This window comes from Acromyrmex echinatior, chromosome 2 (assembly GCF_024713525.1).
Source record: "Acromyrmex echinatior isolate Ae372 chromosome 2, ASM2471352v2, whole genome shotgun sequence".
Classification (NCBI taxonomy): domain Eukaryota; kingdom Metazoa; phylum Arthropoda; class Insecta; order Hymenoptera; family Formicidae; genus Acromyrmex; species Acromyrmex echinatior.
Window position 1 is genome coordinate 14,090,441 of NC_141853.1, and position 15,793 is coordinate 14,106,233.

At 30.6% G+C, this 15,793-nt stretch overlaps 1 protein-coding gene across 1 annotated transcript; it reads left to right on the top strand.

Annotated features, from left to right (window-relative positions):
* Positions 1–5,236: 5,236 nt before the first annotated feature.
* LOC105146743 (uncharacterized) lies at positions 5,237–8,424 on the top strand. The gene is made up of 2 exons (XM_011057216.2): positions 5,237–5,372; positions 6,347–8,424. Exon 2 carries the CDS (start codon positions 6,360–6,362, stop codon positions 8,250–8,252), a length of 1,893 nt encoding a protein of 630 aa, XP_011055518.1. The 5' UTR covers positions 5,237–5,372; positions 6,347–6,359; the 3' UTR covers positions 8,253–8,424.
* The last annotated feature ends 7,369 nt before the right edge of the window (positions 8,425–15,793 follow it).

A 15,793-nucleotide genomic window follows, 5' to 3' on the forward strand; every position in this document is an offset into this window, starting at 1 on the left:
TATTACATACAAAATCATTTATATCTTTGAAACGGTTAAACCTTTGATCTATGTTCATTAAGGTTTTTTGTTCATTATGGTATGTAAATACTATTATACAAATACTATTATACTGGTGTTTTTTAATTAATAATTTATGATAATTTGTTGTACATTGATATTATTAGAAGATATTAAATTTTTTTACGGTACTAACTTCATGTAAAAATTAAGAAAGACGGAAATAATATTAAGCATCTTATTTCTATTTAAAATCAATAATCATTAATTAGTTATTATATTTTTTTTAAAGAAAATTTTTATAGAAAGTCTCGAAAATTGATTTTGTAGCAACAGAGACACATGAAGGTTTATATCTAAAAATTTATATAAAAAAAAGAGAAGAATCAATTGGCAATACTTTCATTGTACTCTCAATAATTTGAGCTCTCACTTTAATTCCCGTTTTCAATACAATGATAGGAAGACAGTTAGAACACTTAGAAACTCACATTGAATTTCACATTGAATTTCGTATTCAAGCGATTAGCATGGCCGCATCAATATCAAATGAGATTGCAATCAAAGAAATCTTCGAAAACAATAGTACGCTGTTCTTTACATCGCTACACACCTAAGCAACAATGCAAGGCCGGCATTCGCATGTATGATATTATTACTTTGATTCAATTGTACGCCATTGCGTACAATTCAATTATGACTTGGCATAATTATTCGACCGATAATTGTTTGCTGGGAAGTGTTGTACGCAACCTTATGATTCTCAGATTTTGAGATAAAGAATCGTGAAAGAAAAGATATTAACTGTAGTCATACCTTTGTATGTTTGACTCATTGTATTTTTTTCAAATTATGAGTTTATTTTTACGGAGATTATACTATTTTTCGAATGAAAATTTTATTACTTAACGTATTGCGTGACTTATATATTACAAAATTATTACAGAGGCAATCAAAAACGATTTTATTAAATGAAAATACAATATTATGTAATATAAGATTGAAAAGATTTGAGTTACTTTAATTATTGTTATTAATCCTAATATCAGGGCTCGATCTTATTTCAGTAAATTTAATTAAAATATATATACATATGTGAAATAAAAAAATTTGGAAAGTTATTTAGTATGTATTATTTCAAATAACTTTTTCTGACTTATTTCTTACTTAATATTTTAAATAAGTTGTTAGAACTTATTTTATATTTTATATTTTAAATAAGTATCGTATCAATTATTTTACCAAGTCTTGCCTAATACTTATGTATCCTATCGAGGTACAGTTGAGATTAATAAGGTTGCTAATTATTTGACACAATTGTATTGAAGTAATTATTATTCCACGACGAGAAAAATTTCTTCTATCCTTTTTACCATCCATATTATTCTGTTAATATTAATAAAGAAAATTATGGGGAATTTTTATACATTTTACTTAATTTATTCAGCTCGAAGGTTTAACATAAATTTACATACAGTTAATTAGCACCTGATGCACCTTGCGCGAGGATACGCTGACACCTTTATGTTTCGTGATCCGTGAAATATTAATTCCGAAAATTAAAAGTTATATTTTTTCTTATAGGAATAAATTAAAAATAATATCCCGATGTGATTATGCGCTGGATAATCAATGTCTGAAACTGGCGTTGAAAAATTATATCCGTTATAATAGATAAGCTCTTATATCCGTTATAATATATAAGCTCTGTCACTATAAGTTTGATAGAATATATAAGCAGAATAATATTCATAAATGATGTAATTAATCTTGACAGATGTTATGTAAATAGAGAATATATGGCGAATATTATTGAAAAACACGTAAGATAAGCTGAAATCATAAATTAAAAGAAATGTGGAAAACAGTGTGTAATAAAATAAAACTTTGTTTATCATATTTTACACTATAATTATTTTAAATATATGTATCTTAAAACTTCTGTTGCAAAATTTATTATTTGTATATCAAACGTTAATTGTTACTTTTTTTTGGAACTGAAATGATAATAGCGCGTTTTTATTCTGTAAACACGAGTCCAAATTTTGTTTATTTTATCATATTTTACCATATTTTACACCATAATTATTTTAAATATATGTATCTTAAAACTTCTGTTGCAAAATTTATTATTTGTATATCAAACGTTAATTGTTACTTTTTTTTGGAACTGAAATGATAATGGCGCGTTTTTATTCCGTAAACACGAGTCCAAACTTTGTTTATTTTATCATATTTTACCATATTTTATACCATAATTATTTTAAATATATGTATCTTAAAACTTCTGTTGCAAAATTTATTATTTGTATATCAAACGTTAATTGTTACTTTTTTTTGGAACTGAAATGATAATGGCGCGTTTTTATTCCGTAAACACGAGTCCAAACTTTGTTTATTTTATCATATTTTACCATATTTTACACCATAATTATTTTAAATATATGTATCTTAAAACTTCTGTTGCAAAATTTATTATTTCTATATCAAACAAATTAATTGTTACTTTTTTTGGATTGAAATGATAATGACGCGTTTTTATTCTGCAAACACGAGTTCAAGGCTGTATTCGAATCTTGCGGAAACGAGTACTTTTATTGTGGAGAAGGCAATTCGAAGTAATGGCATACAGGAAAGAGGTGTAATGCGTGATCACTCAGAGAGTGCGCGGTTACTCGCGGATTAATATGCGAGATATCGCCTCAACCTTCGACACTGTCGATGCGTATGTAACAAACTTAATTAACTAAACGCACGTGAGCTGTATCGGCTGACTGGTTTTTTGTGAATGGAACCGTGAGAGAAGTACGAATGGCCGCTCTTATACCCACGTAATAACTATGATCCGACGAATCCAGTGGTTCTCACAGCGGAAGGTGTAAGCTGGTTTCCGGAAGTACGACGACCTCCTGGCGTCTAGTTACTCCGCGAGAGGCAAAGGACTCTCTCGTTTCTGATCACGAACATTAGAAATTAACGGCGCGGAGCTCTGCGTTCGGCTAATCAAGTAAAATTTATCTCTCGCAAGGTTTTGTGAGAAATCGCGATATGTGAGAGATCAAACCGGTCGTAAAGTCGAGTTCTCGATGTGTGTTCGCGTGAAATACCGGATCGGGTGATAGCTAATTAAATTGGTCCATTGAATGACATAGAAGCCTCCTTTCAAACGTCATCGTGTACGATATATGAAGAGCAGACTTTCAAAATGTGTTTTGTTTGAAATTTATAATTTTCAAAAAACAAGAAAGAAAGCCACTGACAGAACTTACAGAAAATATCAATTCACCAATAATCAATAAGATGTAAAATGTTAAACAAAATTGCTGAACAATTTCTAATAATGTTAAACAAATGCATTTTATTTGTTTCTAAGTTAGAGGATACATCATATATGACATACATCAAATGTTTAGATTTTTTTCAGTATATAAATTGAAGGTGAAAAACTGCTTTGTGAACATTCCAAAGTAGTTTATAATATGTGTCTTTTATTATTGAACACTACGCCATTTTTAACTCAAAATATTCATATTTTGGACAAAATGCATTTTGACAGTCTGCTCTTCATATGTATTTTCAAGAATACTTCCTCTGGAAACTAAATCTCTCACGTGATATGTGGCAATTTCTGCACGGAAACTTTATTCATCTTAAGAGGAATGTCCTATACGCATGTATAGGAAAATGCGTGCGTATAGAGTTAAATAAATATTGTGTATTATCTAATATACTTGCAGTGGAAATATTAGTCACGCATCTTGAATGCGCACGCAACAGCACATATCAGCAATATTTTATAATCCTTTACGGTCTTGTGATTTTAAATCCTGTATACTCATTAAGTCATTAATATATCGTTGTTAAAAAGAAGAAAATATAAAGAAAACACAAAGTCGAATTTAAAAAATTTGAATCATGACTAAAATTATATTTTAATTGGATTCAAGATTTGTTAATATATTGTTAGTCATCGAACTATTATATTTTTTATAGTTTTTAAATAGATTAGATATAAAACAATTTGTTGACTCCTTTGTCAGTTACGGTCTGGTGATCGGTCGTGCTTCATCGAATCTTCGATAAAGATCGTATATTGCTATATTATCGTATCCTAATACTACTAAAATACTCGCCGAACTTGATATCATTATTATTATTATTTAAATTATTTGTTGCAATTTTACACATATAATATATTCATGACATAATGTATTAAATATAATCAGTAACTTCTTTTTTATGTAAAATTAAAGTAAAAAGTCATATATAAAACATTAAATAAAATTATAGCATGGCAAATTTAATTAATGCTCAATTCGACTTTATTTCCATATTAAATTGTTTATCAATACTTTGATTAAAAAAAAAAGAATTAACGTTTTTTAGATATCATAATTGAGTTAACTCGAATGACGTAACGCAGTACTCTTCACTCTAAATTTTTGAGAGTGAAATTTCATTCCTAAAGAGTGATAATTGTGCGACAGGAGTGATATTTTCACTCTCAGAGAGTAAAAAATTTTCAATTTATGTGGAGAGTAAATAATTTCACTCTCCGCAGGAAGAGACTGAAATTTCATTCTGATAAATGTTAATTAAGTTTAGCCTCTCTACATCTAATCTAAAAATTATCAGGCTCATTCAATGTATTTTTGCACAAAACGAACGAATATGGCAGAAAAATACATTGCTCTGTCCCGCGAAGCGAGATATTAATCATTAAATTAACTTTTTAGGTTAGATTAAGAAATGCAACTATCACTTTTCTCGGAGTGAAATTTCACTCTCAAAAATTTAGAATGTCGGTTCATGATTTTTAAGCAAAAAATATTTCAAGATATTGGCGACTTGTCAAAAAGGCGACAGACAGTTAAAAAAAACAGAGAATATGCTCGACGTGCTAACAGCAGCGATATCGGGCTATTTGTAAAACCAAATTCTAATTCTTTTCGAGAATGTCGATTAACGCGTGGCAAAGTGATTTTTTAATTTAAGGAGACTTACGCGGCTTACGCCACTATCTTCTTCGATTTTTAACAGCGCGAATTACGCTCATAGAACTTGAGTGTCGACGACCTTAAAAAACAAATCGCAGTTTTTCAGGCAAGGATTTATCTTCTTTTTTCGACACAAGATCGCCTGCGACAACGTGCGATCTCTTTTATACACGTATCTAAGAATCTGTATACACGCATGAGATTCGACTATGGCTTGCAAGACCTGTTTTTCGTGATTACCTCGTCTTGAGGAATCTTGCCAGCACGCGTGTCCGCCAGGAATAGAAACACAGGCAGTCTTTGTCTGTCTGCGTTCGAAGGTAGAAGGATTCTTCAGCAACTTCCGTGGCTTTCTGTGGTTTAGCCGATTGATCGGTAAGTGGAACATGTTCTTACGTGAATGTTCTGTAACGACGTAATTCACGTTAACCGAAGTTTCCATGATGCATTAACCACAAAAAGAACAACGACGGCTGTTTAAAGAGCAGGAAGGAAATATGCATTTCATATAGAGATCATTTTAGAATGTAATTTTGTACTTAAATTAGATTTTAAATATAATTTCATGCTTACGTATAAATATGGACTTTAAATGTGATTTTGCGTTAAAATTGACCTTGAAAAAGGTAGTTCTCGGTTTAATTCTTTGTACCTTGTAACTTGAATCTTAAATTTGTTACATTTTCGCGAAATTCTCAGTATTGTCGAAAGATAAAATGTTAATTAAGCATTGAAATGCTTTTAAAAATTATCGGAAAATATCACAAATTATGTAATTTGTCCTGAGTTTGAGTCGAGCAACCGGTTTCTATAATATCCGACATAAGATTCGGAGAATAATCTAAGGCGTCGTTTATCATGATCATTGTAATTACGATTATATACGCGAGAACTGTCTATCATAAGGAGTGTCGCAAAATAGTCTCGAAGCGTGGGATTTGATGCATCTACTGTACAATTTTCTTGGTATCTATCAGTGTAGAGTTGTAATCAATGTCTTGAAGTTTCTCACATATTATCGTGATTAACTGGTAAAGATAAGATTAAAGCTAATATATTTAACGATTATATGCTTTTTAATTACCGTATAGCTTTCATATGTTTTGAAAGAAGTAAAAAAAAATGTTTAAATAACGAAATTATTCAGATGAGATCTAAATTATTCATCCTTTATACGCAATATATTCTATTAAGTTATTAATGACATACGTATACATTATTTTAATAGCTGTATAATATATTCAATTAATTATTATTGAGTTATTGACAGTATAGATATGATCTAATATCTGATGTATACATATAGAAATGTGAGGATTTTCGGTTTGTAAAAAAAGAAAATTCGTTAGTTGTTTTTAGGAAATGACGATGCTGTCCCTCATCATATGTTTGCTACCTCTAGCGACAAGTATACCTGTAGAAGTTGGAAAAATCAATGAAACTTCAAAGAATTTGATCGTGAACATCGAAAACAATATCCTGAAAGATGTTCAATTTGTTGGAAATTTTAATCATACGAAATTGAATTTATCAAGCCTTCCGGATCTTCGCGCGCTGGAGAAAAATGCCTTTGATAATGTGCTTGATGTGGAGTCTCTCATACTTACCAACAATTCGTTGACTTCTCTGCCGGATTTCGTCTTCTCTAATCTGACAAAATTGAAGAGCTTATCGTTGTCGGATAATCAAATATCAAATGTACGAAATCTTTTTGTCGGTTTGGAGAATCTGCAGTTGTTGGATATATCTCGCAATCCTATCAGACATTTTGGAAGGGGCCACCTGTTTGGCCTCACCAAATCCGTTAAAATTCTCACTGATGGAAATATTCTCTGGAGCATCAGTACAGGTGTATTCGCTAATTCTTTTCTTAAAGACACCGAGGAGATAAAGCGACTGGCAGCAATGCAAAATCAGGAAAATCCCGTAAAGGAGCAGAAAATCGACAAAAATAAGGTAGCTGCGGAATCACAGGCTCGAAAGTTCGTTGAATCTGTTATCGGAAATACTCGACTGAAAATTTGCAAGTCTGATGATATGGTAACATCATTGGAAATTCTTCTGAAGGACGAAGAACTTGTTGACGGATGTGTCGAAGTGCCAATTGATGCCACCTCGCTGAAAGTGAATCTCGCTGAGTTGGGTATCAAAGGTTTCCAGGAAGATTGGTATCGATTACAATCTCTGCCAATCGCCTCGTTGGATCTGTCGAACAATGAAATCACCGAGATCACGAAGGAGACGCTGAATAATCTGCCGTCAAGTCTGACATATGTAAATTTCCAAGGGAATAAAATACGCAGGATCTGGAGTCAGGTGATCGAGAACGATCACTTGAATATACTCAACTTGAGGAACAATTTAATCGAGGAGATCGAGGAAGGTGCGTTTGCCAAGACGGATCTATTTGAATTGTATCTCTCTGGCAATCAATTGAAGAGTTTGAATTTTGTCTCCAGTCTGCCGGATGCCCTGACCGCCTTTCTTGCGAACGGAAATCACATAATCTCTATTCCCGATGGCGTGTTCTCCAAGTTCTTCCGTTTGAACTACTTATGTCTCGATGACAACAAAATCGAAACATTGCAGAACGATGTCTTTCAAGGTTTGAAGTTCTTGTTAACGTTAACATTGGCGAGGAATGATATAAAGACGATTGAACCGAACGCTTTCAAAGGCTTGACAAAGCTGCAGACACTTGATCTTCGCCACAATTCTATACGTGATCTCCAGAAGGGTACTTTTGCTGAGTTGACTGATCTGAGGCAGTTGAACCTCGCCAATAACAAGCTCTCCAAGATCACGTTTACCGATCTAGCGCAATCCGTGGACTCCCTGTATCTCGATTATAATCAGATCGATATTCTCGAGGAAGGCAATTTTGTTCGAACTCCGACATCTACCTTATCCTTGATCGGAAATAGAATTTCTAACATAACGCGTGGTGCCTTTAACCTGCCAACTCTGAGGGATCTGTATTTGAACAACAACACTTTAACCACTATAGAGGGTGATAGCTACGAAGGCTTGAACTTGTTGAGACGTCTCTGGCTTTCAGAAAATAAAATATCCGAGATTCACAAAGGAGCTTGCAAAAATCTAGGAAGTCTTTACATTTTAGATATATCTAAGAATCCTTTTCAGAAGTTGGAAAACGGCGCTCTTCATGGTCTCAATACAGCCTTTGGCACCAGTTTGTACGTCTTCGAGAACAATTTGAAGGAGATACAAGGAGGCGTTTTCGATGATGTTTAAACTTCTCTTCTTTTAATTCAAATAATTTACATATATATTTCTTTCATTAAATAGTCTTGAAAAATAACACTTTAATTTACGAACATTTGAAAAATTTACTTCCATTAAATTATATTATAAATTATATTATAAACTACCATATGAAATATATATTCATACAGATTTTATAAAAGAGCATTTTTTTATTTTACCTTGAAATATAAATCAGTGTCATAAAATTGCAACACATATATATTGAGAATACAGGATTTTTAATACTATTTATATTTGAACGTATCAAAATATGCATGAATTCGCTAAAGTAATTCTGAAAGACATTTTTGCACAATTTACCGAACAAGCGAAAACTTATATTATCGCAGTATAAATATTTTAATGCATATAACTTTTGAGCAAAAATGTTGTTGATGTTTGAAAAGTATTATACGTGATATCTTTAAAAAATATTACTTTTGGTTGCTTTCATCCCTATTTTTCCTAATATGTAATTATTTTTCTGCACGAAGTCTTTCAAGAAAACGAAATCATGATCAAGTGAAATTGCAAATTATTAATCAAGCATAATTTATGTAATCATTACAAACAATGATTATATGTCATTTTCTCTTAATATGTATTAATCGAGAGCACGTTCTTCATGCGATTGTTCGACCGTTTATAATTGTGTTAATATTCGAGAAAGGCAAATAGATAGAACAATTTTCACAAAAGTGACCGAGGATTCGCTTTCACCAAACATGCCTATAAATTCATGTGTAAAACTGTATAGTAATAATAATATTAATAATCCGTCTATACGAGACGAAATATGCAACTGGCTGGCCTTGACTTTCACATGAAACCTTTCAACTTCCAAGTCCATCGGATTCTCTTGAGACCCGTTTGAAGATCGGTACGCTGTTAGAAAATTTTTCTATTTTTTTTCCACTTTGAACTACTAACGGTATATCGCGACTGAAGCAAATTGAGTAATCGAATCCTTGTAATTAAAAATTGAGGATCGGAAGAGGATTGGTTTTTTGTCCATACATTATGATATTAATAAAAAAGATATCTTATGTATATAAATGTATATATAATAAATAAACGAATAAATATTATTATCAGTTTGCAAATAAAAACTAAAAAGATATCTTGAATTTAAACAATAAGCAAAAACAAATTGATCACGTACGAGTTAAAAGACTGGTTTAAGTGGGATCATCTTGTGGTATATACATGCGTTTTATATATATATATATATATAATGATCTCTGTTATTTTGAGACTGAACCAATTGAAGTTATATATATAATTTTCAACGAGCTTGGACGCTGTACTATAATTTCATTGGAACTAGATAATTTCGTTTCACGCCACATCGATCGTAACAATTATGTGTGACAAAACATAGGCGGCGTTTCCACCGCAAACCGGAAGTAGCTAGTCAGCGTACGTAATTACGTAACACATATTCCTTGGGTTTAATTAACTCGCGGATAAACCTTGATCACGCTCGTAAAGCGCAGCGATCCTGCCTTCCTTAAGCAGTCAAGTTCTTCTTCGTGGTGCTCGGCGGTACGATCTGACGAGTCGATTTGTTTAATTGGATCTCGAGGGGTTCGGGTTAGATCCTCCAGCAGATAGGACTCGCGTCTTTGTTGCATTTCTCACTGCGATCGCACATTTACGATGATAACCGCGCACAACTAATTGGCGCAAGTTTAATGAGTCTCCGGCTTTCTTTCGTAGCCATCTTGGCTTAAAAGCCCAAATCGTTAGATATAAAAAGATACACTCGCGTCCGGTTTCCTGCTCGAATGAACTGCCAGGTACGATTTCACGGCGACTGAAGTTCTGCCAAAGAAGCGTTGGTTCTCACATACCGAGTGCTTCCCGTTCCGTAGCGAAGGTCCCGCGCAATTTTGTGGCATTGACACTGAATACTCAGCGTTCGTCATTTCCGGCTTCGCCAACGGTACTCTAAGATTATCGATCGACGTACATGCTGGTGATATCGTAATGACAGAATATACCGAGGTACCTCAATTTTACAGCTCACTAAATTTCGTCCTCAATTCGAATCAAATACTAAATTCGTATCGAATACTAAATTTCACGAATTGGTTTACGGGCAATACTTTAAATTGGATCGTATATAAAATATTATACAAGTAATTTCATTATATTGTTAAAGTTAAGATGTAAAAATGTTAAGTGTATAAATAATTAAAAATTTTATTAGTTTTCATTATTTATTGAACAAGTATTTATAGAAATATCTAAATATAAAATTAAAGATAACAATTCTAATATATTATTAATATCTATAGCTGTATTACTTGTGTCAATTTTAGTAGACATCGTCTTATTGTCATCATTAAGCATTTTTGATAAAATAAAACTTTAAGATGAAAAGATAAAAAAGCATATTAAGATATACGTAAATTTAGCAGTGCGGTGTAAAAATTCAATGAATGTTGGCCAGTAGATCTTATGTCTAAAAAAAGAGGTTGCCATCGAATTTGTTAAGGTATGTTTTAAGTAGGACAAAGGTTTACTCGCAGCAGAAAGATCCTGGTTCGTTGGCCTACGTACGTAGCCGCTGATGGACACTTGCATGTAACATCCAGAAAGCAATTATATGTATGTCTGTTGAACATATTGATATTTTTGCATTGCTCATCTTATGTTAGATCAAATGCAGAAATATATAATAAATAACAACTGGTAATCTAATATTACATCATACGTACTACGTTACTTTTTATTTTAAACACTTGATTTTTTTTATTTTGATAGTAAATGAATTCAGAAAGACTCTCTTTAACTCTAATTACTGATTACATATATATTATATATATATATATATATATATATATATATATATAAAATGCTGTAGTATTTATATCAGTACTAAGAATTATGAGAGTCTTCTTGAACTCATTTACCATCAAGATAAAAAAGAATAGGATATTTCGAAATATAAAACCGACATAAGTATGAAATGTTTATACATATATATAAATATGTATAATTCTTTTCTTTATAAAATCCATTCTTTACATCAATTAAAGAACTTAATTATAGTTAACAATATAAATATAAACATATTTTATAAAAAAAAAGGAATTAGATATAACGATAACCATAAGCATCAATGTATAACTGTCTATAATTAGTATGTAATTAATGCTTTCTAATCATCATAGAGTGAAAGGGACGATCGTGCATTTTATGAATGCGTGCATGGTATCATTGTTATTATCTATATTTTATCCAGATTTTATTACATAAATCGTCGATGAACGACGCGATATGATATATGTGAAGCATCTATCTTGATACTTACAAAATTGAAAGAACAGAGACCTAAACAACAATCTCAGAAGACTTTCGATAATTAATTTTTTTTTATTGCTTATATGTTTCATAACTATCATTTATAATCAGTCAATGTTACCTCCGTGCCCATACGCATCTGCATAAATTCGTCTTTTCATAGATCTTTTTTGCATAAATCCATAAACCGCATGCTCGCGGAATATAGAAAGCGGTGGTGCTATGGAAGAAATTGTGCGTAATTACTTTCGAGAATCGCTCCGTATTTTTAACAGCCGCCGGCAAAGAGAGCCATTTTATCTTAACTGGTATAAGACCGGAAAATTTTTAAGCCGCTTGATTGCTTCTGCCTTCATTTAATATAACCAGCTGATTATATAATGTAGTCGCATGAAAATAAACTTATCTTAGAAATTAAACACGGCTTAGATATTAAATATAATATTAATTGTTACAAAAATTACTGCTTTTTACTCGCATGTATTAATATATGTCATCAATGACACCTATTATTATTGTAAATAGTATTCTAAATCTATTTATAATTTTTGCAACAGATATATTAACGTATGATAACAAAATACGTTAAGGGATTGAAACATTTATTCGGTATACTTTGAAAGAACGGAATTAACAGAATGGAACTAAGTTTTTTCTCAGCAAGCTCTAATGCTTTTCATTTACCTACATATTTCAGGTTAGCATGCTGACAATGAGTTCATGATTATTAAAACTATATATAGACTATATCAATATTGCTAGTTTTGAAATACAATTGAATTAATATATAACTTAGCAAAAAATAGCCATTAGCTTTTTGGCATTTTTAGATTAACATTAAAAATTTAATTAAAAATTTATATAATTATTTTCGTTATTATTTGTTCCAATTAATATAGATAATTATATTTCTTTCCTTGAATTTTCAAAAATTTATTCTTTATTTTTAGATGCACAACAATACATTAATAAGATAATATAAGAAAATAATTATTAAAAGTATTTTTAACTAAAACTGTTAGAATTTTTTGTAATTAACCGTTTTCCCAAATAAAATGATAAATAAAAATACTGAAGTTATGATTAATTCAATAAATGGTAGCAAAAAAGTTATAAATCTTTATGTCAAAGTCATCAAAATCAATTTTAATTTAATCACTAATGAATGATTTTTACGTGACAAGAGATCTCGCAATCATGAACCGAAGAATCGCAAAAGTAATATAGACGATTGTAAAACTCAATTTCCATCGAAAATGTATGTAAATATGCATGTTCGTTGGCGTTCGTCAAAAATGGATTCAAGCAACCGCCTGCATACATATGTATAAGTTTCTGTAGCGGCGAGTATGTACCATCTTTAATTGGCAACCTGAATCAGTTCGCTGACTTGATAATTATCCGGCTGAGAAGAAACATCTCGTGCGTGACATCGACGAGTTGAACCGAAGCCAGCGACCTAATCACAAAAATTAATAGTCGAACAGACGATTTACCATTCGTGATGAGCCAATTATACCGCTATGCGTGACCTGCTTTCCAAGATAATCGTTTAATAACATCCGAGCGAAGAATTGTTCACTCATGACGTACCTATCATATATGTCAAGTGCAGTGTCTCATATGTATGTTATCTAATTTAATAATTATTTAGTAATTATTATATAATTTTCTCAAGAAAAATCTCATCGCTAGTAAGTTCGCGTCGTGTATTTTACCAACTACGTCAGTCATGCTATTTCTTTGTCACACATGATAATCATCTGGCGTAAGAATTTTGAATTAAACATTTTAACGTATTATGCGCGAATAACAAGTTTCAATCGTGCATTTTAATGTACAGCAAAATTGCATTAAAAAATGTAATTGAAGATATCGAGTATATATGAGTATATATATATATATATATATCAGAAAAGTTTGAGAATATAAATTTCGCTTCCATGTTCTATGTGCAAAGGAAGATAGCATGATCTCGTGAGTACAACTCCATACATGTGGTGATCATATAATCTGATATAGCTATTTATAAGAATCACTTTCCACTTGCGAGATATGTAAATATAGGAGGAAATGTGATTCCGTAAGTCGTATACACGATACATATACAACATGTAACCTTAATTGCCCAAATTTTGTTATTACAGAAATATTACTAGCCGAGTATTTTGCACGAAACTTCGTATTTAGGATAACGATAGATTTTTTTAAATGTCGGTATACCTACATTTAAAGAATTTCTCGGAAAAACTTTGCAACCATTACTTTTATAAAAAGTAACATTTTATGGGAAAGCTTATGCATTGACTAAATATGTGGTGAAATATATCTATAGTGATAAAATCCACACGAAACAAGGAGTTATGGATAGAAAAAATTGTTAGTAGAAGAAAAAATGCTGCTTTTGCGAAAACGTAACAGACAAGTGTGATTTCTGTTTTTAATGAGATTAAATATTTAAAGTGGTTCTTTAATGAAGTGTCGAAAATTTAGGATGCCTCACCGGAGCTCATACAAATTACAAATATCTGCATACTTTGAATAAAATATTAAAACTACTGTGTATATCTTAATGAAATAGTACGGAACATGCAATAGTAAATCAAGAACTCCATCTTCATTGAACGAAAACAAGATGAAATTACGTTTACATTTCAAAGTCAAATATGCAAGTTTATGTAAATATCTTTCCAGAAGTTCGTCGTTGATTTATTACTTTTTTGTGACCATTAAAATCGTAATTTTTGAAACTATTTTAATCTCGTTTTTAAGAAAAATCTATAAGCTTTGTGTGTAGTTAGTCAAAGAAGCGTCTGCGAGCCTTATCTATCACTAAGTAATATGTGAAAGGTTATATTTTTAACATTTTTTTTCTCTCTTATTTTTTTCTCTCTTACCATAGAATTTTGCACACGTCAGTTTCGATACTTCAGCTTCATTATATAAAAAAATTAGACATTTCTATGATAAATCGATTTACTAAAAATCACCTTAAATAAAAATAAAAAATTAAAAAATAATTTTAATAAATGAAAGGAGAAATACACACATACAAATAAAATGGTGTAAAATGGTGGAATAAACTGATTGCAAAAACACCCGTTCCTGTTAAAACATCTCCAAGCCAGGTAAGCGAAAAAAATATTTCGTTTACACTACTAATATCAAGCGTATTCAATTTGTAACGCCTTCTAATTTTTTTCTGAGAATGAGAGTGAATGAAACATATAATATGTAGGAGACATTTTAATATAATGACTTTACAGATAAAAAACCATTGCAAGTGACACATTTATTGTATATCAGCACATGCATATTGGAAAAACATTGCATATATCACATACATATATGTAATCTTTTTTCTGAGATTTGACTGAGTCAAATTTTGAATCAATATAGAAATTTTTTCTTATTATATTTTTGTGAAATAATTACGTAGGATTATTCTTCGTTAAAAATCATATAAAAGAAATATAACTTTTAAAAAAATTATTATAGAAAAATTTTAATGTTTTTAAACAACTCTTCAAATAACGGCTTTCGAATAGAATTAAAATTGAGCATAAAAGCCACCGCAAAATAACAATGCAATTATGTATATATTAAATCACTTTACATATACGCAGTATTAAAGGGACAAAGAAAATAAGGCTTAAACGATGTATCAACAAAGAATCCTTTCTAGACAGTCATACAATTGATAATGATAATGATATAACAATTTGTAATAAATATTTTAATTGTAGATGGTTAGTAAAGACGTAACATATATTTAAGTAGCGTTGAAATTCTATTTAATTTTGATACTAAAGATAACCAGATGCATGATCGAAATGTTTATCGATGTATACATGTAAAATGATTTTATATATATATATATATATATAACATTAAAGTCCAAATTGATCATTAAAAATGCTATAGCTTTTGTGATCTTTTAATGATCAATTTGGACTTTAATGTATTTTTTTATTTCTTGTTCAATTTAAAAATATTACATGTAACATTTTTCCGGGAAATTCAATTGTGCATCAGTTTTCTCAGATTGTGATTATTATAATTTTAGTTCATGAAAAATGACATTATATTCTGATGTCATTTTAAAAATAAATTATACAACTAAACGTTGATAAATTTCATTTTTATACAAAATATGAACAATGCAAAGAACCATTTGATACTTTCTATAAATAAGTAATGATCGATTAATATTAACTTGA